The sequence below is a fragment of the Podarcis erhardii genome (assembly GCF_964252035.2).
Source record: "Podarcis erhardii genome assembly, chromosome: 7".
Taxonomy (NCBI): domain Eukaryota; kingdom Metazoa; phylum Chordata; class Lepidosauria; order Squamata; family Lacertidae; genus Podarcis; species Podarcis erhardii.
Window position 1 is genome coordinate 77066727 of NC_138511.1, and position 27141 is coordinate 77093867.

Genomic DNA, 27141 nt, shown 5'->3' on the forward strand with positions numbered 1-27141 from the left:
TCTGAGGATTCCATTTCAAAGCCTGCAGCAGGCTGCAAATCAATGCCTGCACAAAAGCACATGCTGTGAGATGTCACTCTTTGGTTGACTGGCAGGCGGAGCTGCAAGACTTTGTTGATTTTATTCGTTCATTTCGCAATATTTATATGCCGCTCGATTGTCGCAAACCCTCAAAGCGGTTTACATAAAGAACAAAACAATAAGATTATTAGCAAATGAAGACAGCTAGAAACATCTATCCTAAATAAAATATCCTGGGAGTTGCTCCCTTGTCTGTATCCTTAGGAGTCTCCAACTAGCTACCATGGTGTTGCAGCCTTAATTCTTGCAATGCCATTCCTATAGAATGAATAACACATATTCAGCCTGAGATCTTATTTCTGAAACACACGGCTGAAATCGAAAAGGCTGTGCTCAGAAGTCCTCTGCGTGCACGCAAATTTTTGAAGAGCACCTGCTCTGCATTGAGGGTTCAACCCTGACATCTCCAGATAGGGACTTCCCACTGCCCCAAACCTTGGAGTTCTGCTACCAGCCAGTGTAGGCAGTCCTGAGCTTAATGGACAGATGGCTTGACACAGTAGAAAACATCTTCCTATGTTTTGATGAGACACGAGTGAGGTGGGGTAGAGACATTGCTCAGGCTCTCACCTCTGCTTTTAGCAAGTTTGACACCCGTTAAAAAGCAGAGGGTGGAGCTTTTTGCAGGAGGGGGCTAAACTGAGCCAACAAAGCTCCCTTAAAATAAATGCTCTTTGCTCCGATGGCCAGAGCTGTCCCAATACATTTTGCTGTTGAGGTATAGGACAAGATGGTGCCCCCTGCTTTCTACACAAAGGAGCTGCCTAGAGTGGCAGTTGAATCTCACTTCAATACTGGCAAACAGCTAGGCAGCTGCCCCTGCTGCTCCTCAACATTTGCCACCTGAGGCAGTCACCTTACTCTGCCTAATGTTCAGGCCGGCCTTACTGACAAGAGGTGGTTTCTAAGGATCCCAGGTGGGCATTGTCTCCCACCTCTGAAGCCTCGGGGCCTTTGGCTGGAGGGTTGAACCCAGGGTTTTGCGCATGAAAAGCATGTGCTCTGCCACAAAGCTACAGGCCCCTTTCCCCCTTCCTTCACTTGCTGCAGATCACGTTTCAGAGTAAACAATGGGCAGCCTATGCTTCCCCCAAAGGGGGTATAGAGAAATGGACAAGAGCAGGAAGGGTACCGGTAATTGACACATGCACACTATGAGGAAGAGGTTTCTTCAGAGGGCAGACAGCAGATCAGAACCAGGAGGTGACCTCCTTTGTTCGCAGTGCCAACTAGACTTGAGAAATCCTCTTAAAACTGCCTCTTCGGCTCCTCTTTCAACATCTGCAGACTAGACCTTCTTGATTTCAGCATAATCTGATTTGGATTCTTCTGAAGTGGGTTCCGGTAAACATTTCAGTTCACCAAAGTTGAGAGATGCGTAATGCAACTCTTCGGGGTCGTTGGAGATTTGGTCGGGGAATTCGTCAAACTTCTCTTGATCTTCAGGAGCGCCGTTGTCCAGATTAGGGACCGTGAGGCTGTTACGCTGTTGGTGAAAAACAACAAGCAAACATTATGCAAAACCCAGGATTGAGCTACTTTAAAGCTTATCCATAACCTGGACTGTGAAACTTAAGAACAAACAGCTTCTCCCTCCCCCAAATCTTGAGCACGCTCTTCCTTCTTTGCCTTATTTCTAACCTTAAAAGGCCCTTGAAGCTTTTTCCTTTTAAATTAGAAACAAACAAAACCCAAGTTTAATCTCTGTGAATGAATGAAGGGGTGCATGGTAATCTGAGGCCATGGGGATATACACAAGCCCCATTCCCAGTGTCCTCATGTCTGCCTTGCTCAGTCCCTGACTTTCCTCGTATTGCTTCAGGAACCTATAAACCTTTCCTTGAACACAAGTGGAATGATTTCTGTCCGGAGTTGGGAACTTTTTTTCCACCCAAGGGACACATGCCTTGTGGGAAGCCCTTTGGGAGCTGCATCCCAGTGGCGGGAGTGTAAAAAATGTGTGTAACCATTCTCCAGCCTGACAAGCAAGGTGAAAATTTACAGTTCAAGGAAATATCCCAGCCAGGAAAACTCACTACAGGAGGGTGTTGAGCTGTGAGAGGCATGAGCTGGGTCAATGGGGCCTGGGCAGAGTTCCAGGGGCGGAGGAAGTGGGTGCGGTGGGGGCGGGTCACCCCGGGTGTCACCACTGGGGGGGTGTGACAAAATGCCGGGCGGCACTCACCGCGGGGCCTGCAGTGCGCCCAAGCCATGTGTCTCTCCTGGGAGTGACGCAATGGCTTGGAAACCCTCAGGCTTCCCCAAATGGTCTGCCCACTGCCTCTCCCCCCCCCCAGCTGTAGGGCGGCTGAGTGGGAGGAGGCAGGCAGACTCCTCGGAGGGCCTGCGGAGCGTCCTGCCCTGGCTTGCCCCTCCCCATGGGCGCCAGGCACCCAATAGGCTTGCTCCGCCACTGCAGAGTCCCAAGGGGCTTGGAGGGCTACATTCAGCCTTCAAGACTGAGGTTTCCCTCCCTGCAATGTGCGATCTGATAAAGAAGGGTCCCCCATTGTTCAAGGGATTCAGCTGCCAACATGGCATGAAGCCTTGCAACATCAACCCCGCTGTGTGGGAATCCCTTGCAGATAACCACAGCACCTGGAGACAGGCAGTCAGGTTGTAAATCCACAGCCATGACCAACAGTAATGACCGCTGGGAGAAGAAACCCTGTGGTGCTTCTGCAGCAGCAAACAACCGGACGCCTTCATCTGACCCAGCTGCAGCAAAACATGTCTCTCCCCCATCGCTCCCTACAGCCACAGCAGACGCTGTAACTCTCCCAATGGTTTGACTTCACCCTCAAAGGCTTATTCTTTCATCATCTCCTGAGACAGATGGATGCCAAGCAAAACTCCCTGTGGAGGTCTTCTCTATGCAGCACGAGGAAGGTCAGGGATTGAGCAGGGACAGGGGACATGTACATGAAAATGATGACTTTGGGGAGGGAGTGAGGCTGGCATTTGTCCACCGCCATGTGGACTTTTTTAACGTGACAGCTGAGAGGCAGGTGCTACAGACCTTGACATCTGGGGAAAGCTCGCTGTGGACGTGAGTCAAGGGCTTTGCGAAAGATTCTGAGGCAGTCAAAGGTTTTCTGTCCTTTGGGTACCTGCAGAGAGAAATTTCATCCCCTTTTCATTTAACTGACCTCACGCCACCTCCAGTTGGCTCATGCCACTTCTCAATCCATTTTTATTTTTATTTTTAATGTCCAGAACATGCGCACAACAGGGACAGGAGTGCTGAATCTTAGCATTGGCATAAGCTGCAGTTGTGTAAGTCGGAGGAGGCTGGTTTCTTAGGGCAAATGGGGAACTTCCCCACCAATCCCAGGCAGCCCCCACTTGCCTGCCTTCTTACTTACAAACCTGGCACCAGCCACCACTGGTGGAAGTCAAAACTTGCAGTGCTTGGTGTGCACAGATGAGAAACTCCAATTTCTTCCCTCGTTACAGGAGCTGTTCCAGACACTCACCAGCTGCATTCATACAGCAGTTCATTCCATTTCCCCAGCATTTCCCCAACCATTAATTTTTGCTTTATATTTGAGCTTTCACACAGTGTGTAAGCCACTCCTAGTATGTAGCCAACTATAGCACAAGTTTAGTGCTCATTTCTCAGTTATTTGCAAAAACATATTTTTTTTTTGCAGAAGCAAAAAAACATGAAAATAAGCTCTGGACTTTTGCTATATTCTGCTATATTTCTAGAGGGGATGCACACAAGCATAATGCAAAAATTAGCAGGGAAATGTTGGGAGAGCAGAATAGACTGCCATGTGAATGCAGCCACCATCTCCCCAAGGAAATGATCTCATGTCTCTTTTAAGTGTTGTACAAGCCCTAAACCCTGACACCATGCCTGCTATTCCTCATGTACCAAAGGAGATGGGGAACCCTAAAATAAAATAAAAATTGAAGGAAAAAAAAGTTTGAGTTATACAGGCCAGCAGAGGCCAGGGTGAGGAAAACACAAATATCAACGAGATGGCTTAGCCCCAGATTGTGGGGGACAGATGACGCTGGAATCAAGGCTATGTACATCACAATCTGGTCCTATGGATGTTATTCAGTAGTGAACCCAGATTTCAAAGAAATCACAGAATCATAGAGGTGGAAAGTGTGTTCTGGATCGCAGCCAGAAAGAGACAGACAGAAATTCCTGACATCATAAACAAAGAGCTGGAGGAGATGAGGAGAGAGGTTACATGTACGGTATATAGAAGCAAAATTTGGGAAGTTTTGATTCGGCTACAAAAGTAGTTGAGATTGTAAGTGACCAAGAAGATTAAAAGACGGTTAGAAGAGAACAATGATGAATCAGACAACAGGGTGAGAGAAATGTTCAAGTCAAGAGGCTTACCTGAAGTGGATGGAGAAAATTTAGCAGAAGACCTGGAAAAGATTATTGGCTAGTTTAGTGGGAAGCCTTGTGAATGAGCAACGCTGTTTTAAGCAGCTCTGAGAACTAACAGTGTATATTCTTATAAACATGAGGTGCCTTGGTTCGGTTTCAGAACTACAATTCCAAAGGTGCTGCTATGCAAACAAAATGGAATACATACAAAGAATCTGCTTATCACTTTGACTGGGGATTACTTTGAGATAAGAGAGAAAGTGAGGAAAATTCTTAACAGATAAAGTAACCAAAGAAAACAAGTACCAAGGAACAAGAACCAAGGAAACTTGGTTCTCAAATTTAATCCATTCAGGGAGTCCATTCAACTCCCCAAACGGTTCGAAAACCAAGGCACAGCTTCCGATTGGCTGCAGGAGCTTCCTGCACTCAGTCGGAAGCCGTGGAAGCCATGTTGGATGTTCAGCTTCTGAAAAACGTTCACACACCGGAACACTCACTTCCGGGTTTGCAGCGTTCAGCAGCCGATTTGTTCAGGAGCCAAGCCATTCGACTACCAAGGTACCACTGTATACAGATAACATTTTAAGGTTCTGTTTCGATAGAAATGGTTTTATTGGGGGGGGGGTTAATTGAAAACTTTGCAGTGATTTCCTGGAATTGTTCGAAAGATTATTCATGGGTATGCTCTGTGTTCAGATAAATAAGACAAACAAGATAGCACAGCAAATGCTGCACTAGTAATCCTCCCACTGATAGAGGAAAATCATTTGCAGTCATGTAGTATATTACTTTCTTCTACTTTCTTCTATGGGGACAGATCTACTCTCTTACCCCAGGTGCATTACCTGAATGCAAACACGACAGAAGTGTCTTTTGACCCTAGGACATGCACTTTCATAGTCCTCAGAGACAGCTTGGGGACTTGCCTGCACCTCTGTACACCGCCGGAAGATGGAGGAGCAGGACTCTGTTATGCCTCCCCGTATCTCACCATGCTTGGGCCCATGGTACAACTTCCTTGCACCTGTTGTATAATTCCCCACCTGCTTCCTGTTGCAGTTTTCTTTGGGGAGGCTACTTCGTGAGGGCAAATGGGGCACTGCCCCACCAGCCTCAGTCTGATCTCAGCCAGGGCCCCCCCCCCCACCTGCCTTCTTACTTACAAACCGGTCCATTGGCAGCCAGCTTCCTCCTCCTTGAGGGACGCGGGTGGTGCTGTGGTCTAAACCACAGAGCCTAGGGCTTGCCGATCAGAAGGTCGGCGGTTCGAATCCCTGCGACGGGGTGAGCTCCCATTGCTCGGTCCCTACTCCTGCCAACCTAGCAGTTCGAAAGCACATCAAAGTGCAAGTAGATAAATAACTACCACTCTGGCAGGAAGGTAAACGGTGTTTCCATGTGCTGCTCTGGTTCGCCAGAAGCGGCTTAGTCATGCTGGCCACATGACTCGGAAGCTGTACACCAGCTCCCTCAGCCAATAAAGCAAGTTGAGCGCTGCAACCCCAGAGTCGTCTGCGACTGGCCCAAACGGTCAGGGGTCCCCTTTACCCCCCCCCTTCCTCCTTCTTACTCAGTGCTGCCTTTGTAGAACTCATCGGGACAAAAGTAGAATTAGTTGGCTCCTCCCACCCTGGGCTCTGGCTCCGCCTTTTTGGTGGGCTCCCTGCCTGCCCCCCTACTGGTTTCATTGGGCACCAGGCACCACTGATTAAATGCATTCTAAAAATACTAAATGGATTTAATTGGGGCATGGAGATTTCAGGCTTGTGAGTTCTATTTGGGATTTGATTGATTTTTTTTTTTTTTTTTGCTAGAACCACAATGTTTAATACTAGAGGTGTTACTAGGACCACAAAATACAGCAACTGAAGCCTTGTGCAAATAGTTGCTTCAAATGGGGCAATAAGGAATTAACAAACAGGGTGCCTCTGAGTGCATGCAGATCCCAATAACATGTCTTCAGCACCGGAACGAAGCTTACAGTCCTGCTACACAAGAATCCATTCCAGGTTTCTTCATCCCAGCAGTTCAGTTGAGAAGGCAGTTGCAATTTGATGGTGGCTAGGGCTGCCTTTTTATTGTTACAGTAATTAAAATAACTGGAAGTCTGAAAACCCTGGTGATCTACTGCAAATCACCCAGAGATTTACAAGAAGATCCTGATTTACTTTCTGCCTTCTCCTGGGTTGTTACATAACACGATAAGTAAGGGAGAATTTCTCTCTCTCTCAAAAGGTATGCAAGGAAAGTAAGACTATGTTAATAATTCAGGAAATGCATATTGATTTAGGCTGAAGGCACCAGAATTCATTACAAAATTAAAATCGAGGGAGACATTTTCATCTCCAGTTACTACTGTGTCAAACAATCTGCATGAGGGGAAAACAAGCCAACTTGGATTTTTGCAATGTAAAATATGTTGTAGTCTATCAATATATTGACAAGGATGGGAGAATCTTGATGATGAAGGATTTATTCCTGAGCGAAACTAATGCTTCTGTGGGCTCACGCACCAAATCACAAACAGGGGAGAAAGAGGGAGGGAGGTTTAGAAAACAAGGTCGATATTTTATTAGACTTCATAGAAGGAGACACTTTGATAGGTCAAGAAATGAGGAGTGTTATGGGTCACTTATGTTGGCAGATTGGGTCAGAGTAATGTTTATAACACTTCATGCTTCTAAAGTGTTGAATAAAGGTGTACACTGTTTCTTAAGCAAACGAGGCCTAGAAGACTCCAACTTTATAGACATTAGGCTTGCTGCTCCAATGTACCTAAGGAAGCCTTCTTAAAAATCAATAAAATACATTATTTTAAAAAATGAAGCATTCCTGCTTTGCAGGGGGTTGGACTAGATGACCCTTGGGGTCCCTTCCAATTCTAAAATTCTATGATTCTAAAAATTGGAGGATGCATCTGGTAGAGCAGATGCAGAAGGTCCCTGGTTCAGTCTATGGCTTAGCCTTCTTCAACCTGGTGCCCATCAGAAGCTGCTTTCGACCAAGTGATAAACACTGGTCAGTCTAGCTCAGTATCATCTACCTGACAGGTAGCAGCTATTCAGGGTTCCAGGCAGGGAGTTTTTGCCAGCCCAGCCTGAAGATGCCAGAGATTGAACCTTCACTACTGAGCTGTAATTCCTCTCCATCAAGTCCCTCATCCTCCAGCCAGCTTGTTCAAGGGTCAAGGATGATGGGGGCTGAAATCGAACAACATAAAGAGGGCATCAAGTTGAGGAAAGCTGCCCTAGGCCCTCCAGCTTTTTTTAGAAAAAATAAGATCTCAAGCAAGAGCACTAGCAAAGGACCTTTCCTTTTGAGAGTCACTGCCAGTCAGAATACAGGTAAAAGGTAAAGGTAAAGGGCCCCTGGACGGTTAAGTCCAGTCAAAGGTGACTATGGGGTTGCAGCACTCATCTTGCTTTTCCAGCCAAGCTTTCCGGGTCATGTGGCCAGCATGACTAAACTGCTTCTGGCGCAATGGAACACCGTGACCAGTGCCAGAGCGCACTAAAACGTTGTTTACCTTCCCGCTGCAGCGGTACCTATTTATCTACTTGCACTGGTGTGCTTTTGAACTGCTAGATTGACAGGAGCTGGGACAGAGCAACAGGAGCTCACCCTGTTGCAGGGATTCAAACCGCCGACCTTCTGATCGACATTCCCAAGAACAGGCATAGGCAAACTCGGCCCTCCAGATGTTTTGGGACTACAACTCCCATCATCCCTAGCTAACAGGACCAGTGGTCAGGTATGATAGGAGTTGTAGTCCCAAAACATCTGGAGGGCCGAGTTTGCCTATGCCTGCTCAAGAGTCTCAGTGGTTTAGACCACAGCACCACCTGCCCTTCTTGTCAGAATACAATACGAGGCTAAATAGGTCAGTGGCCAAGTTTGGACAGTCAAATCCTGACTCAAGAAGCCAAGAAATGCAATGAGTTGCATGCAGTCCCTTTGCCCTCATTTTGCTGCCCTCTATTACAGAACATAAGAAGAGCTCTGCAGGATCAGGCCCATCATCCCAGCATCTTGTTCTCGCAGTGGCTGACTGGATGCCTATGGAAAGTCCACAAGCAGGAGCCAAGCACAAGAGCACAATCCCACTCCTGTGGTCTGCAGTGGAAGTAGAACGGGAGAGGAGGTGTTCAGCTAACCATGGTTCCCGTGACTTCTGCACCAGGAAACCATGGTTAATGGCTTCCAAACAACCAGGGTATGTAGCCATGGGTGAAAAGTTGACTTAGGAAACAAATCTTGTTTCAGTTTCCCCAGTTTAGACTTAACAGAAAGCTGTAGTTCATGCTTCTTGCATTCTCCCTCTGCTTGTGCAGAACACAAAGAGATAAAGAAGAACTCTGCTGGATCAGACCAAAGACCCATCTAGTCCAGAATCCTGTTCTCACAATGGCCAGCCTAATGCTTTTGGGAAGCCTGCAAGCAAGACTTGAGCACAACCACCCTCTCCTCCCTTGTGCTGGCCAGCAACTAGTATTCAGAGACATTCTGTCTCCAAGAGCACAAGAGTTCTAAGTCAGGGTATGATTGCGTAAACCAGGTTGAGCAGTAAGGCAGATTTCATACGTCTGATTACTTCTCCACATAAGAAATAGCTTTTGCCAGCTTCCCAATAGATGCCTCAGTATATAAACTGACTGCAACACATTTAACTTGATCAATTATAAATAAGAGCAACTTTGCTCGAGGAAATTAAATAATTTGTTACTGTCAGACAACGAGGTTGCGTACTGATGAACTAAGGGGATTTTTCAGACTTAATAATACTCCTGAGAAGAATAAACTAACTGTATGAGAAACTAATAAAGCTTGTATGTGGAGGGATTCATAACAGTTTCTTCATACTTGAATTAAAGGAGAAAGAGGCAAAGGGAGGGAGGAATATATTAGCGAGACTGAGATGTTGCAAGCGGCGGATAGACAAAAGAGGAAGAGGTCAGCTTCCGTAGGAAATACAAAGGATGCTTGTGCAACAAATCTTAAAGATGCATCGTTGATGGGCTACAAAGTTGAAACGGGTCAATAAAAACAGTATAGGCAACGTCTGAATGTGCGTTTTTGTACCTTTCTAGGCTGCTTTGGTATTGTGCAACCCCTCAGTCTGCTGACCCCCCAAAAAAATTTGAAGCAGGGATGCACTTAAACTTGGGAGCACACCTGCTTGACATGGTGGAAGTCAGTAGAAACAGCACACCTAGAGCAGGCCTCTCTGCCTCTGTCTGCCTTTGCACCTCCAACCCCCTGCTGGCTGCTTTCCCCAAGGTGGTTTATTTTATTTGAGTCCCTAGGGGAGGCAGAGCAGCTGGCTGGAGCTGGCATTTGGGTTGGCTTGAATGCTCAGAAAGCCTCCTCTTTCATTGAGGGCTGATCCACCCTTCCTCTTGCCCCCTGCTTTCTCCTGGAGAAGACCACTCCCAATCAGAGCAAACATAATTTGGGGTTTTCTCCAGATTGACGTTTGCTCCAACTGAGCACTAAAGAGCGGGTTTTCCCTGGGAAAGAAGTGGGGAAAGGGGGAAACCGCTCTGACCCGTGTTATCTAGGCATGGGACGAGCAGAAGAGTGCATGAGTCCAAAGTGTTGCGATTAAGGCAACAACGCTTGCAATAAATTGCCTGAACCAGTGAGGGACAGTAGGCAGAAAGGTAATGAAGACCTCATCCACACTTTCAGTTGTCTTGTGCCAAAAAATAATGGGTTTTCTAGGCATGGGTCCAGGAGGTTTTGCCTTTGCCCTGACACCTTCCCCCAGAAAACCCTGTTCTTTAGCACTAAATTGGAACAAACAGCAATCTGCAGGAAACCTGATTGCCATTTGTTCCGATTCAGTGCTAAGCCACGGGTTTTCCCCAGGGGAATGAAGCAGGGCAAACAGAGGTGAGGATAAGCCCCTAGTCTTCCCTCGGTGATTCCTTCTTAAATAACAACCTACAGATTGTGTTTTCTCCATCAGGCTTTACTTCCTTCCTCCTGCTTCTTCAATCAGTTACCGTTCGTGTTAGCCCTTCCTTTAGTTAGGGTTGCCATATTTCAAAGAGTGAAAATCTGGACACAGAAATTGTTGAGCATTTTTGGCAAAGTGGGGGGGGCGCAAGTTGTTGAGCCATTGTTATTAGGACCCAATTGCCAGAGATAGTCTTACCCTCCTGAACTTCTCTCATCCTCTTTTAAAACCATCAAAGCAAGGAGGAGGAGAAAGAGAGAGAAAGCCTACCAACTTTCTCCCCACCATGTCTAATTTTATGGGGGGAAAACCCCATTCACAGGGAAGGGGTGTCTGTGGCCCTCCCAATGTTTCTCGCATGGCCAGTGGTCGGGGGTGATGGGAAGTGGTGTCCAATATCTTATGGAGGTTAATAATAATAGTAATAGTAATAATAATTTATTACTTTTACCCCACCCATCTGGCTGAGTTTCCCCAGCCACTCTGTTATGTGGTCCCAGCAGCCACTCCCAGTCACCAGTCTAGCTGCCTCATTCTGGATTAATTGCAGTTTCCGGGTCACCTTCAAAGGTAGCCCCAGGTTCCCGTATGTTCCCAAATGCTGTGCTTCCCATGCAGTGGCGTAGCGTGGGGGGTGCAGGGGGGGGGCCGGCCGCACCGGGCGCAACATCTGGGGGTTAGGATTAGGGGGCGCAAATCCATGGGTTAGGGGGCGCAAATTATTTGCCTTGCCCCGGGTGCTGACAACCCACGCTACGCCACTGTTCCCATGTGCTTCAGTGTAGCGCAAACTCTTTGCACAAGGGGTTGGGAACCTCATATTTAAACCCAGCCAGATGCGTGGGGTATTATTATTATTATTATTATTATTATTATTATTATTATTATTGCTCCCTTATGGGCAGTTCTTCGGAGGCCACATACCAGTACAAAAAAAGCACATTTATGTATTACCCGTATTGCTTTTATTGACTAACATTTTGCCCCGTCTTTAAATATGCCCAAATTCCTAACAAAGGCTAGCAAACCAAACTAATGAAAAGCCAAGGAAATAATAACAAAACTGTAATAATAGAATGTATTCCATGCACACACCCTAATCCAGGGATGGAGAATAGAGCAGCCGCTGGCTCTGGAACCAGATACCTGCCTAATCTGGGCTATTTTACATGCTTCCTGATCACCTGGGCTGAGAACTCACTCCCCTCCCCACCTGTGCACCCCAATGGCCAAGATCACTGCAAAAACCTGACAATTCCCAGACTTCAAATCAGCGGACTGATTGCTGGACAATAGTCATTTGCCAGCAACAGCGGCACTTGCTAGGGCGACACCAAGCGGCTGTGTCATGCCTGATCAGTCTCCCGGAGGAAAGATGAGTGTCTGGAAAGCTCTGCAGAGTAGGCCAGCACCAACACACAGTTTTTTGCAAGCCAAAAAAGCACCACCGCCATCCACCTTCCATGAAGGTGCAAGGCGGTGATTGGCTTGGAGTCTGCTCAGTCACAACATTGGTGTTGACGTTTCAACGTACTGCCAACGACAGCATTGGGCCCTCCCTCCTGCAGAACATAGTACCGAACCAAAAAATTCACTCCAGGTGGAGCCTTCCTCTCCATCAACGTCCAGCGCAAAAGAGACTCCGCTCCCCTCAAGTACTACGGAAACAGACAGATGCTAACCGTTACTTACCTTCTGGAAATCAGAACGACGATGATAACGATCAGCATGACGACAGCCAACATGACGAGGGCACCCATTACGCCGCTGATTAGGTTCCTTTTTAGAGAGTCTCCTGTTGGTCCAGAGGAGAACAGGTCTGGTGAAGCCACAGAGAACCAGCTTCTCCATTCCCACCCACCCCACATCTCAACCCAACGTTTGAAGTGACTTCGTTCTGTTTGTCCCAAAGAGCTAAGAGAATCCAGGGCTATCAATAGGCAGAATGAGGCCAGTGCCTCAGGCAGAAAATGCTAAGGACATCAAAAGAGTATTGCTGGAACAGGACAATTGCCCAGTCAGGATCCTGCTCTCACACTGGCCACCCAGATGCTTCTGGGAATCTGGGAAGGAGGACCTGAGCACAAGAGCACTCTTGCCTCCTGTGGCTTCCAGCAACTGGTATTGAGAAGCATTGCTGCAGCCATGGCAGGAAGATGCTAAAATGCTAATGAGGGAGGAAGGCAGTGGTGGTAACCAGCAGCCAGAGGCATAGCAAGGTCAGGTGATACCCAGTGCAAAAATTTACCCGGTGAGCTTTTTTTAGGGATGGTACCCTAAAGTCATTGAACTTTTTTAAGGGAGGGTTGGCCGTGAAACAGATACGCCCACAGGTCGCAAATCCGACCGATGATCACATCACACTGTGTCAGCGCCGCCCACAAAAATCCACCTGCCCATAGGCGATCGCAGGGGTCAGCAACCTTTTTCAGCTATGGGCCAGTCCACCATCTCTCAGACCATGTGGTGGGCCGGAGTATTTTATTTTTGGTGGGGGGGAATGAACGAATTCCTATGCCCCACAAATAACCCAGAGATGCATTTTAAATAAAAGGACACATTCTACTCATGTAAAAACACGCTGATTCCTGGACTGTCCGTGGGCCGGATTGAGAAGGTAATTGGGCCACATCTAGCCCCCGGGTCTTAGGTTGCCTACCCCTGTGCAATCACATAAAACAGCCCACCGGGGATTCGAGCGCTGCCTGCCGGGGGGTGCAAATACCCCCCGCCGGGGGTTGCCGGTCTGATCGCCGGGCATATTTGCACAATCAGCGGGCCAATTTTCACAACAACTATTGCACCAATCACAAAAATTCACCCATGGGGGTGCGAGCACCACCACAACGATCCGCCTGGGGGGATTTTGCTTTTTGTTTTTTTTAAATGAATATTTATTAGCATTTTCAATAATACAAAAACAAAAATAAAACAAAAAAAATGACAAAAATACAAAAATACAAAACTTAAAAAACAATTAAAAAAACACATAAAATTTCAATTGCTTATTTTCTTCAACTTGTTTCTCAGACCTCTTCACACCTCCCCTTCTTGTATTCCAATACTAATTATTAGCTCAGCAAATGCTTATTACTTATTTCTCAACTTTAGCTTAATAATTAATTTTTACATGTTATTATTTTACTTTTTCTCTTTCATCCATTTCCTCAATTTATTTTTGCAAACCTTATTTTCACTTAATTTAGGTCATTTTAAAAACCAGTTTTAAACTTATCCAAACTTAGACATCAATACTTATAGATCAATACTCATTCTTAACCATTTTTCCTAAAATCGACCAAAATTCCCTTCCACGGCTTTCCCATTTTTTGTACAAATAACAAAACAAAATAAAAACAGAACAAATTATAATTATGTATCCTTTGGATTCCCAGAGTCCACCCACCCCTTTCCCGGTTTCAGTCCCCAACAAGTGTCCATCAGCCTCAATATACTATTAGCCTGGAGATCTCACATCTGAGGCTCGTAATTCTCTCTCAGTTCCTCTCTGCCGGTCATTTTGATAGTCCTTAATATTCAACCCCAAGTCTCGGAGAGGCTCCGGCCCAACAGGGTCCATATTTCTTCCAGCCAGACCTCCATACTTGAAAGTAAGGCCTATGGGGTATTCAAAATCTTGTTTCATACTCCTTTCAAGTCCAAATGTCCCCAAGGCTCCAACTTCCACCTTAATCAAGTTTATAATCCTTCGGTCTTCAGATCTCCACATAAGGAGATCTCTCAATTTTTCACTCTCCAATTCAGGCCAGGTTTTCCACATCAAATTTTTATTTTCCTTTGTTGCCGTCATGTCAGGCCTCAAGTTACGGCTCTCCTTTAACATCTGCGATATTACAGCTCCTCCTTTCTTTTCTTCAGGGGCAACATATATCTCCTTCTCCATATTCTCAAAGCTCTCAAGTTTCTCTATTTGTCCAAATCCTTATCAGATTCAACAATGTTATTTACTGTTAAGTCCAGAGTTGTAACATTTATAGCCAAAACATCAATTTGGCCTTGTAACTTTCCCAAGAGAACAAATGCTCTGTCCAGTTCAGCCTGGATTTTCCCTCCTCCAGCCATTCTTGTAATGTCCCTAAACCCCCTATAGGGGGATTTTGGTTCCTTAATGTTCCTTTCAGCTCAAATCCAAAAGTCAAGTTAGTTTGTATCAGCCCTTCCTTATTTTCAACAAATTGTAACAAATATAGCCAGCAGAAGCAACAGAAACAAAGTTCTCTTTTTTCCGTCTTGACAGCTAACTTGACAGCTGTCAAACTCTTCAATACTTCATCATCAGGCTCTCTCACGGGACGCTCCCGGGTCCGGGGGGGTGAAGCTTCAGCGCCCTCCAGTAAAATTTCTCGTAAAGCCAAACCGTGAAATTAAAGTCTTTTACAAAAAAGAAAAGGATTCTCTCGACCTTAGTTAGCAGGTCCTTTGCTTTAAATTATTTACAAAGAGGGGGGGCGGACTTCCTTTTTAAACCTCCCCCGCTCGTGCCAAATTCGTCAATTTTTTTTTTAAAAAATTCCAATTTCCATACTACTCACGGGTTGTTACTTTAGAGTCTGGTTGTTCAAAGGCAAAAGTCAGTGCTCTCCGACAATGGCATTGCGGCTTCACTCCGCAGAAGAAGCAGTCTACTCTCAGCACCGCGCCGCTCACCCCACACCGTTCCGGAGCCTTTAAAAAGGCTCTTTCGCAGCTGGGGGGGCGCAAATGGTGCCCACCGAGTCACCACGCTCACAGGCTTCTGCGCCTGTGATTTTTAGGGGTCCCCACGTCGCCGCCGCGGCAAGACCCGATCCTGCGGAGCCGATTCCCTCCGGAGCTCAGAGGGAATCCGCCATTAGTCGATAGCGCTAACCGCCTGGGGGGATTTTGTCACACACACCCAGACATGACACCCAAGGTGGACCGCACCCCCCCACACACACCCCTTGTGATGCCCCTGCCAGCAGCGGCTGGTGCCCATCAAGTCACGGAACCCAACAGTGGAGGTTGCCAGAACCAATGACAGGCAGAACCATTTGAGTGTCCATAAAGAAGCAGGTAGGCAGGGAATAGCTGACAGCAGGTTGAGCTGGTGGGGCTATGCCAGAGATGCCCCATGAAACAGCCTCCACTGGCTAATGGTGTCCCCAACCAATTCCCCTTTGTAGATAGCAGAGCCATGCAATCCCCTAAGGTTGCCGGTTGCCTTCGAAAACCATGGAGGGAGATGTCCTTTTACTCTCTCTGAAATAGTAGTAGTAGTAAAGGTAAAGGTAAAGGGACCCCTGACCATTAGGTCCAGTCGTGGGCGACTCTGGGGTTGCGGTGCTCATCTCGCTTTATTGGCCGAGGGAGCTGGCGTACAGCTTCCGGGTCATGTGGCCAGCATGACTAAGCCGCTTCTGGCAAACCAGAGCAGCGCATGGAAACGCCGTTGACCTTCCCACCAGAGCAGTACCTATTTATCTACTTGCACTTTGATGTGCTTTCGAACTGCTAGGTTGGCAGGAGCAGGGACCGAGACACGGGAGCTCACACCGTCGCGGGGATTTGAACTGCCAACCTTCTGATTGGCAAGTCCTAGGCTCTGTGGTTTAACCCACAGCGCCACCCGCGTCCCTGTAGTAGTAGTAATATATTATTTATACCCCGCCCATCTGGCCGGGTTTCCCCAGCCACTCTGGGCAGCTCTCAACAGAATATTAAAAACACGATAAAACATCAAACATTAAAAGCTTCCCTAAACAGGGAAAAGTTTCAACTGCATCTGTATGAGGATGAAACCCTACACAGAGCGGAGTCCTTATTGCCCTGAAATTGTATTGCCTTGAAGTTGCCCATGAAGCAACAGACTGGACTGATACGCAAGTCACTGGATCCATCTTCCTGACTATGGTGAGATGTATTGTATTTTATTTAAATCACAGATTCCCCCTAAATTTGCAGATAGGCATGGAAATTTACATATCAGAATTTTATGCAAATATGCCCTCTTTTGCAGAGATGCGCTTCTTCATTCTTGGTTAATGCATCTGTGCCCACCCCAACTTCGGGGCTCACGCCTCTTCCAGTGAAATTCTACACATGCCTACTCAGAAGCAGGTGCCATTGAGTTCATACGAAGGAAGGGGGTGTCATAGAATTGTAGTGTGGGAAGGGACCCCCAACGGTCATCTAGTCCGACCCCCTGCAATGCAGGAAACCCAACTAAAGCATCAGATTGCAATTTTGGCTGCCACTCCATTGCGACAGCTCTCCTAAGCAGCATCCACCACATGCATCTGCATCTTCCAGTGATCCGTCTAGCATCAAATGAGCGGTAATTGCCAGCATTATCCCCCATTAAAATAGCACTTAAAATCATTGTGATGATTTTAAAAGATCGAAGGCATTATCTCTTCAATTAAAAAATAAATACATGGAAGTACTGGCGATAATCTCTCCCCCTCTCTCCCCCCCCCCCCGGCTATTAGAAGAAAATAATAAACTTTTAATACTTCAGTACTAAATTATTCTAATGGCAATCATTTATCTCTAAAATTAAAGTTATTAACACAGATACACTTAATAAAAACCGCACTTGGGCTTGTCTGCAGGCCAGACGCCGAAAGCTCTTTAGGAGATTGGAGATTGGATCGTAAAAGCCTCGTTTTGAAGCACATGACAAGCTGGGGCTTCATTTCAGCCAGGGATCAGCCCCTAGGAGCTGCTTTCAAGGCCACAGGATGTGAGTAAAGAAATGGGTGCCTCTGAACATGTGCAGAGTGCATTTCCCAGCCCACTGAGACAGAGGTGGGGAAAACGTAAGCTTCCAGGCCAGTCATCACCGCTACCAAGCAATCCCAAAGCCTGAGGCCTCTGTAGGAATTCATTGCCACTCAGAATTGAAAGAAGGTACTATCACCCCGTCTTTAATGCACAGTTGGATCATGTCTTCATGCTCTGGCTGGCTTCTTTGGCGGGGGGGGGGGGGGACAACCAAAAGCTAACCTTAGTTCAATCACTCTGTCATTCTATGGAAGGATTGCAGGGGCAACCAGACCTACTGTTTTGGGACAGGGATCTGAGCACATACTGGAAATGTAGATTTGCACAATTAAAACATGTTAAAGAGCTCTGGTGCCCTAATGCAACAAACCCACTTTTTAAACAATGGGCTACTTTTTGCAGTCGGGAAATGGATAGTGAAATGCACCCAGCAGAGTGGGGTGGATAAACGTTTAACAGAAAGCTGTGTTGAGGCCCCACATGAAAATCAGGACTAAGGCTTGTTGTCCTATCAGTGCCCCATAAACAAATAAGAGCAAACTTGAGTGCAGTTTAACCACTGTGTTAACTTTCTGTAAGCAAATCAGGATGAATACTAGATAAACAGTTCATCTGCAGCAACTCTGTGTCCTCAATCTATTACCGTCCTGAAAAATGCCGGAACTGAGTTCCGGTAAGTTCCGGCTGAAAAAAAAGCCCCGAATGTTTGTTAACACACTCACACATTACTACAGAATTCTGCAGCAGTCTTTGGCTATCTGAAAAGTATTCAATAAATATGGTGTTTTCACTTTTTCCTCCAAAAGCTGGGGTTTAAGTGCAGCATCAATTGGCAATCCTGTATGTAGTTTGTGAGTGTGCCTAGGCTGCCATATGACCGGGATTTCAAAGGCTTTTGGGGTGTCCTGGTTTTTACTTTTTGAAATATGGCAACCCTAAGTGTGGCTGCTATCTAAAGCAGGGCTCTAGGTAACTCTATTGGACCGATCTGCATCCCAGAGACTTACCTGAACTAGCCACAAAGAACTTCAAGGGAATCTGTCCGCTGGGGTTGGTTCCAAGGCAGACAATATGCTGCTCTCCATCCAAGTCCCCTGTCAAGTGCAGAGTGCTGGTGGCTTCTTCCGTCTTATTCCAGGAAGTGACCTTCATGGTCTCATCAGAGTAGTTCCCCTCCAAGTTCTTCCCATTCACTTGCCACTGAATTCTAGATGCAGGATAGGAGCAGACGGAACAGTTGCACTGGAATCCATTGCCATCTTTCCAACATCGGGAATTATTCTGTTCACATGGCCTGGGGCTGTCTGGAAAAGGATGAAACAGAATGATCAGTGTCAGGATCTTCTGCCACCGCTTATTCTAGTTTCCTTTTGCTCCAGCAAGGCCAGACTATTAGTTCCAACAACAGCCCAATCTTCTTTTGGCTCTGTATACCATGTTGGCTATCCTCTCTACACTATAGCAGTGGGTATGGCTCTCGGGGAAAAACTAGGGATTCACTTTATGAATGCAAAGCATGCGCTCTAACAGTGAAGATGGATTTGAGTTTGTTAGTGTCTCTGGTAACTTCTTTCTCTTACATCATGGATGTTGGCAAACTGGATTTTTGAAAGGCAGAAATAACATTAGAATTGGAGTTGTCAGAGATGCACAAAGGAAACTGTCTTTTAATGCTCAGGAACTTTGAAAAGCCTTTTTTGTATTATGGATTTTTATATTATGGATGTATGTTCTGTATTATTTTATCAATACTATTGCTTAATACAAGCTTGTCATGGGCTTTGACTCCAACAATAAACTAATGAACTTGAGCCATCCATTTCCTGGACCCATCTCGATATGGTTTCTGGCCCAGATACATCACTCTGGCTGCATTTGTGGCCCTAGCAGCTGTTTTTCTTTTTCACTTTGAGATCAAGAGAGGCAAATTCCCTCTGCTAGGCCAGTAATTCCCAAAATGTGACCAAGAAAGCAAAATCAGATCTGTGAGCCCTGTGATTTTTCTGTGTGGCGGGAATAGAGAGCCTCTGGGCTAATCCACACTTACTCTTGTCCCTCTGCTTCCCCTGAGGGAAAGAGCTCTTAACCACGCAATTGGAGCAAATGGCAATTTGGGTTTTCTCTGAATTGACGTTTGCTCCAATTTAGCACTAAAGAATGGGTTTTCCCTGGAAAGGAGAGGGCCGAGGGAAAACCACTCACATGCCCTTCAAGTGTTGCAATTTCCCCTTGACATCACACAATTACAGAAGCCATCCCATCTTCCAATTTGATCCTGGAATTTCCCACCCCCTCAAGTACCGCCCCCAAGCTCCGGAAGGAGGGTGAGTCGGTGCTTACAGCGGGCACTTGTAGCAGTGTTGTGCTCTCATGCGAGCCATCTGGCTCCTGTAAGAGCATGGCACCCAAAGATGCTCCTTTGTGAACCAGCTAACTTGCATGGCAGCGCAGCATCAAAAGATGCTCCCATGATTTTCATGGGAGAGTATGCACTCAGACCTGTCCCTACAAAGCATGGGTCAAGCAGAAAACCACTCAGACCCATGTATTCTAGGCATGAGACAAGCGGGAGTGTGGACAAGCCGTATGTGTGTGACCAAGGCCTGTATGAAGTCTTCCTGACATGGAGTGGGGAAATTCAAAGGGTGATTCCATCGCCTGGGAAATGCACAGGAGCAAACCCCAATAGCACTAGTCATGCAGGAAGAGGTTTCCCGGCGCAACCTGATGTCTTTTGCAGCAATATACCTAGCTACCGTAATTCCCCATATTTGCCACAACAATGCCCCGTTGTAGCAAGGAGTTCCAGAGTCATCCCCAACGTTCCCAACAATATCCTCTACCATGTCTGAATCTCCTTGAAAGGTTTTATTTTATCTCTCAGCAACACCCAACTTCATGAACCCCAGTTTTGTCTTCCTTACATGCTACATAGAGCTGGAAGGTGGCATCAGTCTCGCCCTCTGTGTTCGATGCACGGCATTTGTATCCCCCTATGTCCGCCAGCTTCAAATTCAAAATTGTCAGGATATTAGTTTTGGAGGATTGCCAACCAGTGGTCGTTTGTGATTTTGTCACCCAGGCCGCATTGGCTGAGGGGTTGCTCTTTATCTCGCAGAACAACGTGATGGAGTCACCTTCCTGGACTTCGATATGGGAAACTCCTGTGAAGTTTCTCCGACCTGCAAGATTCCAGACAGGACAGTGGGATGTCACAGCGGTTATCAAGCTTCTGGTCTGGCCGCCCTCCCATCCCAGTCAAAGAAAACAGTTCTTATCCAACCATCTCCAGATGCAACACAATATGAAGAGATGACAGCTTGCTTGTCAGAGGAGGACAATGTTTCAAATAATGGTTGGGCTGCCAAATCTTCAAAATCCCCATTTTGCAGACAGGAAACAAAGGCTGGGTGGTTGCAGCGCCCAACGACAAACAAATAAAAAGCATACAATATTTACACTATCTAAAACATAAAACATAAACTGAACATGAGCGATTGAAACATCAGGTGATTGAAACATTACAGCAACATTCATGGAGCAAAGCCTACTAGGAGAAAAACCGTTTGAACCAGGCACCTGAAATATAACAGGGATGATGCCTATCTGGTTTCCACAGGGAGGTTCTGATGAGTTGGGCCCACAAAACTGAAGACATGATTCCTCATTAACATGAGTGGTGCTCAGGGCTCTTTTTCTGAGGAACTCCCCAGAACTCAGTTCCGGCACCTCTCAGGTGGGCACCATTGCCATTCTAAGAGAATGTTCATGGTGAGTTTGGGCACCTCTTTTTCTAGGAAAATGGCACTGGTGGTGCTTCTGGTCCATGTGGGAGCAGTGATGCTGCTCCCCAAGGTGGTCTCAGTGATCGACTAGGGACATATGCCTGCCTTGGGGCAAAGCATCACTCTCTCTTGCTCCTCAAGTGTAACATCCTATTTACTGGGCAGTGTTTACTTTCAAGGCACGCAACCAAAGGTGAATCCAGGGGAGTGTGACCACTGCAATTGTACTGAGCACTGAGCTTCCAGGGGACCACAGTAGGTGATGCAGCTATGACATCCAAGTGAAGGTGAGAGGCGGGGGGGTGGATTTTGGCATCTCACGGAACACCGAAATTTGAGATGCCAAGGTCTGCCACTGGCAGAACCTTATTGTCAGGGACTGGGCAGAGGATGAGGAGTTGTGGAGACAGCCTCCCCATCCTGACCCTTCCAGGGAGGAGGAAGAGGAAGACAGTATAGATTTACAACAGGGGTTTGTGGGAGATCGCAGCTCAGAGGCAGATGAGGGGGAAAGTTGGGAAATAATGGGAGAGGAGGAGGCAGAGCCACAGCAGCAGCTGGCTGATACGTTATCACTAGAAAGCATTCCAGACCCACCATCTCCCAGAACCGGGCAAGCCTTGAAAGTAGGAGAGCAAAGAACTTGAAGACAGAGGGCATGTAGCAGCACCCATAGAGGAGGTGATGATGATGATGAATGAGGAAGTGGGAGAGAAGGGGGGTGGAGATTCATTTGGGACAACGCCATCATCCAAGAGGCTGGGTTCTAGAGCCTCACTCTGTAAAGACTGAAATAAAAAAGGACTGCAAGAAACTTTCCCTCGTCTTTGTACTTTCCTGGGCAACCAGCCAACAGCCACTGACAGCATCCTGACACTTATCCGTGGAAGAGTCCGTGCTTTAAAAACAAGTAAAATCCACACACAAATAGACTCACATACATTTAGTGCTGCTTGCTCCAAGGAACTGTGGCTACCACGGTTTAGGCAGCCATCTTTATTTTCATGGTCTGTATAATGGCTAAAAAATACGTAAAATACTTACTTCCACCAGGATGTTCAAGTATCCCACTGAACCACAGCATTGGTGGGTCTGTAAAAGGCAAGCACAAGCCCTGTGAGGGAGTGGCCCTGTCAAGTGGGGATTTAGCAAAGGCAGGGAGAGAGTCTAATCCTAGGATATTGCATCCACAGGCATCTTTCTCTGTAAGTAGTTTTGGGGGCCCACATCCAACCTGCTTCATCTGCCCACCCAGTCAAGGTTTTGCCACTTTGTCCTCTGATCATCATTGCACAGAGATGGAGAACCTGTTGCCTTCCAGATGTCACACTGCACTTCCCATCATTCCTAAGCATCTGCCATGCTGGATGGGGCTGATGGGAGTTGTAGTCAACCTGGGTGGGCTGGTGGTTCCCCATTCTGCAACAGATGACCAACATCCTTGGCCATTTTCCTGTCTGGTACTTTGAATGCGGAAGACATTGCTGGTTTAGAAGACCAAAATTGACCATCTCCAGCATTCTGTTCCTTCCAGATGGAGGTTATGGTGAGCCATGCCATATAAAGTGGGGTACTTCTAGTCCCCCCCCAAAAAAATGTGTCATAGGCACTATATAGAAGGCATGGGGATCCTGTGGCCTTCCAGATTTTTATGGACTCCATCTCCCACCATTCCTCACTACTGGTCATGCTGGATGGGGCTAAAGGGAGATAGATGCCACCAACATCTGGGGGGCAGCAGGTTGCCCATACCTGTGGCAAAGCCAGCCCTGGTGGCAATGTTGTGTCTTCCTGCATTTTTCAGCATCAGTAGTTTTCTATTGCAGAATGTAGTTTTCTATTGCCCTACTGAACTCAAGTTGCTCTACCCCAGTTTTGCAGCCCATTGATCCGAAGGAGACCACACTGTTTCCAGGATATAGACAGTTGCTGTTCCACCAAGTAATGGACACAGGAGGAGCCAGCCTCAAATGACAAACTGAGATACACGCTAACGCTTTGTGCTTCTCTAGCCTTGCCTCAGATTGTCTGCTTCATAGTTTTGCCTTGAATTAGCTCTGTAATTAACTCATAGTTAAGCACACTGGTCTGTCTCAGGTGGCCTCACTCTTCCTGAAACATAAAAAGAGGAAGAGGTCCCCCACAAAAGGGATGCCCAGGGGCAAAAGCCAGACTACAGACCTGCCCTCAGAGGCAAGAGAGTGAGCGTCATGGCTCACAACTCTTCTAGGCAAAATTGAGCTAGAGTTTCCTTAACAAGTCTTTCCCCCATGTCGTTTCAGTTCCAGCTCAGCTAGATTAGAAGTTTGGTGTTTAAAACGGCAGCAGCAGCAGCAGCAACAAGAACAACAACACCCAGAGTCACTCACAGCTGACGTCCAACTGGATCCTCTCCTCCGTTTTCACAGGATGGGTCCCTTGGTTGTAGCTGGCATTGCAGATGAGATTCTGGCCATGGTCAGCAATTGAGGGTATGAAGGTACCGTAAACCTTGATTTCATTTGTCAGCTCGCTTGTGGTCCTCGATGTGTTGGCTACAGAAACGCCTCGCCAGGTGAGGTCCACCTGCGAAGAACAGCTTCCTGGGGTTGTACAACTGATATTCACTGGATGTCCTGCCCGAAGCTTTCCTGGTATCTGTATTTCAGGTTTCTCTGGATTTATGGGAAAGAAGATGCATGAGTATATCGCAACCTCAACCAGCCTTATATTTGTGATGGCCATTGGCATCACTTCAGAAAAAGAGATAATGGGTTTCTGATCATTTGTTGTTGCTCTTTAAAGCCATGATCCTTTGCTATATTAGTTCTGTTGGAGACTTGACATGCATCCTTATCTGCACAGCTCTGGAATTCTGAGCACCTTTATGGCAATGCAGAGTATTTTGAGCAAGAAAAGGGGCATGGAAATGGGGGCTGATAAGTGATGAGTGGGGAAAGGAGCTTTGCTAATTCCATGGGCAAAAGAATGGGCTGAGGGATGCACCAACATGGAGAGTCAGTCTTTTTTCAGTGAGCATTTGAGCTCATCCACGCTTGCGTTTCCCCCCACCACTTTCTCCCGGAAAAACCCACTATTCAGCACTGATTCAGAGCAAATGGCAAGCAGGTTGCCCTCAGATTGCCCTTTGGTCTGATTTAATGCAGAAGAGCATGCTTTCGGGGGCGGAGTGGCGGGGTCAAGGCAAAGCCGCTTAGAGCCCTCCTAGAAAATATGGAAAAAGCAGAAAACCGCTCAGATACATGCTTTCCAGGCATGGGAAAGACAAAAGTGGGTGTGAGCTCTCTGTTCCATTTCATTTTAATTTTTAATTTGTATACTTTCTATATTACTATATGCAAGGCAGTTTACAAGCTGAAGAAACAACAAAGTAGAAAGCAAAGATCACACACCTAATAACCTGATCCAATGGGGGGGAAAGTCATAAGAACATAACTTTAAAACTAACAACTTTTATTGGGGTTGCCATATTTCAGGAAGTGAAACTTTGTCAAAGTTGTTGAGCTACTTTTAAGAAAATTCAACAAAATATACACTTCCGACACAGCTTTCCCCCCCCCCCCAGACGTTCCAGTAATTTCTGCCTGGGCACTGTTTCTGATGACCAAATCCCGGACATATGGCAACCCTAACTTATATAAAACAAAGCAATATTCCATGATCCATTAGAATACAGTGGTACCTCAGAAGTTGGACAGAATCCGTTCCAGAAGTCTGTTCGACTTCCAAAACGTTCAGAAGCCACATCGGACATTCGAGTTCCAAAGAACGTTTGCAAACCGGAACACTCACTTCCGGGTTTGTGGCATTTTGGAGCCAAAATATTCGAGTCACAAGGCATTCCAGAACCAAGGTACAACTGTATAACAGCAAACAATGCTCAAAATCTCAAGGGCTTTTTCCAGTACTCTGGAAGAAATAAAGAAAATTCTTGCAAAGCCAAGTGTTTTCCCAAGCTGTCTTAACAGGTTAGATTAATTGGGGGGTTTAAGCACAGGTAGATGTGTCGGTTCATACACAGCAGATTTTAATTTTCTGGTGCTTCTCTCCCAGCGTAGGTGATACCAATGCCTGCAGAGAGGAGCACAGTGCTGGGCCACACTGGGGGTGCCAGACACCTTCTTTGCACCCGACAAGTGCCAGTTCATCTGGCTGGGCTCCCCCTGTGTGAATGGGCAGGCACCACAGTGTGGCCCTGCTTGGCTCCGAGGCAGGGAGAGGTCACTCTGGCCGTGTTGGCGGTGAGGTCAAGAGTGCTGAGACAGGTTCCTTCACCCAAAGGCTCAGGGGCAGACAGACAGACAGCAGAGAGCCAGGCATTCTTCCAGCCACTCACCTGCCACTTTCACTAATGTAGGTAAATCTGAGTAGCTAAATTTTATTGTGCCTTTCTCTACTCTGAAATAGTATGCTCTTTCATCGGAGCTTTTGCGGGTATTGTTGATGGTGAGGGAACAGTCTCCTTGTTCCAAGTCCCCTGACAGAAGGAAGCGATTGCGAGCGAAGCGTTCTATATATTTATTCCCATCATTGGTGGCCACTGCATCATTGTGAGTTCTGCTGCCTACGGTATACCAATATCCATGCAATTCAACACCCCTGGTGTCAGTTGATGCTGGGTAAGTGAATTTGCAGGGGATGATGACACAGAACCCCTCCTGTACTCTCACTTCAGGGGGGACTGTCAGGTTGTACCCTGGAAGGCATTGAGCACCTGTGTGGAGAAGACAATAAGAAACTTCATCAGCCTATTCCAGAACACCCACTCCTCCCTCCCCCATTACTGGAAAAGACTGGATATTTCAGGGTGTAGATCCTGGGTTCCTCAACATTTCCACTTGCCCTGCTCCTTTCCCACTCTTTAGTGCTAAATGGGAGCAAACATCAATCCAGAGAAAACTCAAATTGCCATATGCTCCAATTGAGCGCTAAAGAGCAGCTTTTCCTGGCAAGAAGAAGCAGGACTAGAGGAAGCATGGATGAGCCCCCTGCGTTGTCCCCATAGCGCTGCCCTTTCAGTCTTCTCTTTACCTTCCCAATGCAGGCAGGTTGAAAGCAGTCCGAAAATGAAGGCTCTAAGGGGATAACTCATCTTGCGTCTCCTTCCAAAAGCTCTTTGTCCCTCTGCTGGAAAGGAGCCCAAAAAAACTGAAAGAACAAGCAGGAAAAGTGAGTTCAGAAAAAAAATGGGTCTGCTTTCGAATAATTTAGGAACTATGCCACTCTCAGCCTGTTTTAATGATTTTATTTCTACATAGAAAAATATAAAGCACTTAATGATGATGATGATGATGTCTAAGGAGTATGGAGAAAGTAATATAACATAGTTATCAATATTACACAGATGGTGTGAGCAAAAAGTTAAAAACGAAGATGTGTAACTTATTATTATGAGTCTTGATAGACTTGCTGCAACAACAACAACAACAAAGGTTTTAGTGGGCATCTAATACCAGAGGTTGCCAGCCCTAAGTAAGAGCTTTTGGACAGTGGAATACACTTCCCCGGAGAGGGTGTAGACTCTCTATCCTTGGAGGTCTTTAAGCAGAAGTCAGATGGCCCTCTGTCCTGAATGCTTTAGCTGAAATTCCTGCATTGCAAGGGGTTGGACTAGATGAACCCCAGGGTCCCTTCCAACTCTAGGATTTTATGATTCTATCAGGCAAGGAGTGCCAAAGCCTAGGTACTGCCACATTGAATTATTGACTCCTTTATTTGAAAGATTTAAATCACCATAAGTGTCTTTGATACACAAGACACAAATAACTTGTCTGGTTGGTATGTCAGAAGACAATGAGGAGAGTATATTTTTCAGGGCCCCCTCCAGACATCCTCCCCCCCCCCCCGGCATTTATGATGATTTGTGCTCATTGTGCTCTCTGGAAAAGTCATACGTGATCCCATTTTCGTATAATAATTTTTATTAGTTTTCAATTACAGTAACCCAATAAAAGCCAGTCCGTTAGATGAGGGATAAATTACAGTATTATTATTATTATTATTATTATTATTATTATTATTATTATTACAGTGGTACCTTGGTTCTCAAACGCATTGGTACTAAAATACCTTGGTTTTCAAACGCTGAAAACCCAGAAGTGAGTATTCTGGTTTTCAAATGTTTTTTGGAAGTCGAATATCCGATGTGGCTGTCGGCTATTGTTTCTGGGGCACCTTCGCCAATCAGAAGC

At 46.4% G+C, this 27141-nt stretch overlaps 1 protein-coding gene across 4 annotated transcripts; it reads right to left on the reverse strand.

Moving 5' to 3' along the window:
• LOC309345753 (sialic acid-binding Ig-like lectin 13) lies at positions 1 to 26096 on the reverse strand. 4 transcript variants are annotated; one of them, XR_014158363.1, is made up of 10 exons: positions 25982 to 26096; positions 25287 to 25664; positions 23320 to 23604; positions 21995 to 22042; positions 20090 to 20347; positions 18173 to 18469; positions 12093 to 12195; positions 4445 to 4476; positions 3101 to 3191; positions 1437 to 1567 (listed from the first exon to the last, which is right to left on the reverse strand). XR_014158363.1 is itself a non-coding variant. In XM_081869100.1 (9 exons), the coding sequence occupies exons 1-9, from the start codon at positions 26040 to 26042 to the stop codon at positions 1370 to 1372; spliced, it is 1719 nt and encodes a 572-aa protein (XP_081725226.1). In that variant the 5' UTR covers positions 26043 to 26096; the 3' UTR covers positions 1 to 1369. The 4 variants fall into 4 exon arrangements, 3 of the variants coding, with proteins under 3 accessions (XP_081725226.1, XP_081725227.1, XP_081725228.1); XM_081869100.1 differs by lacking the exon at positions 4445 to 4476 and having other exon boundaries at positions 1 to 1567; XM_081869102.1 differs by lacking the exon at positions 3101 to 3191.
• Positions 26097 to 27141: the final 1045 nt, after the last annotated feature.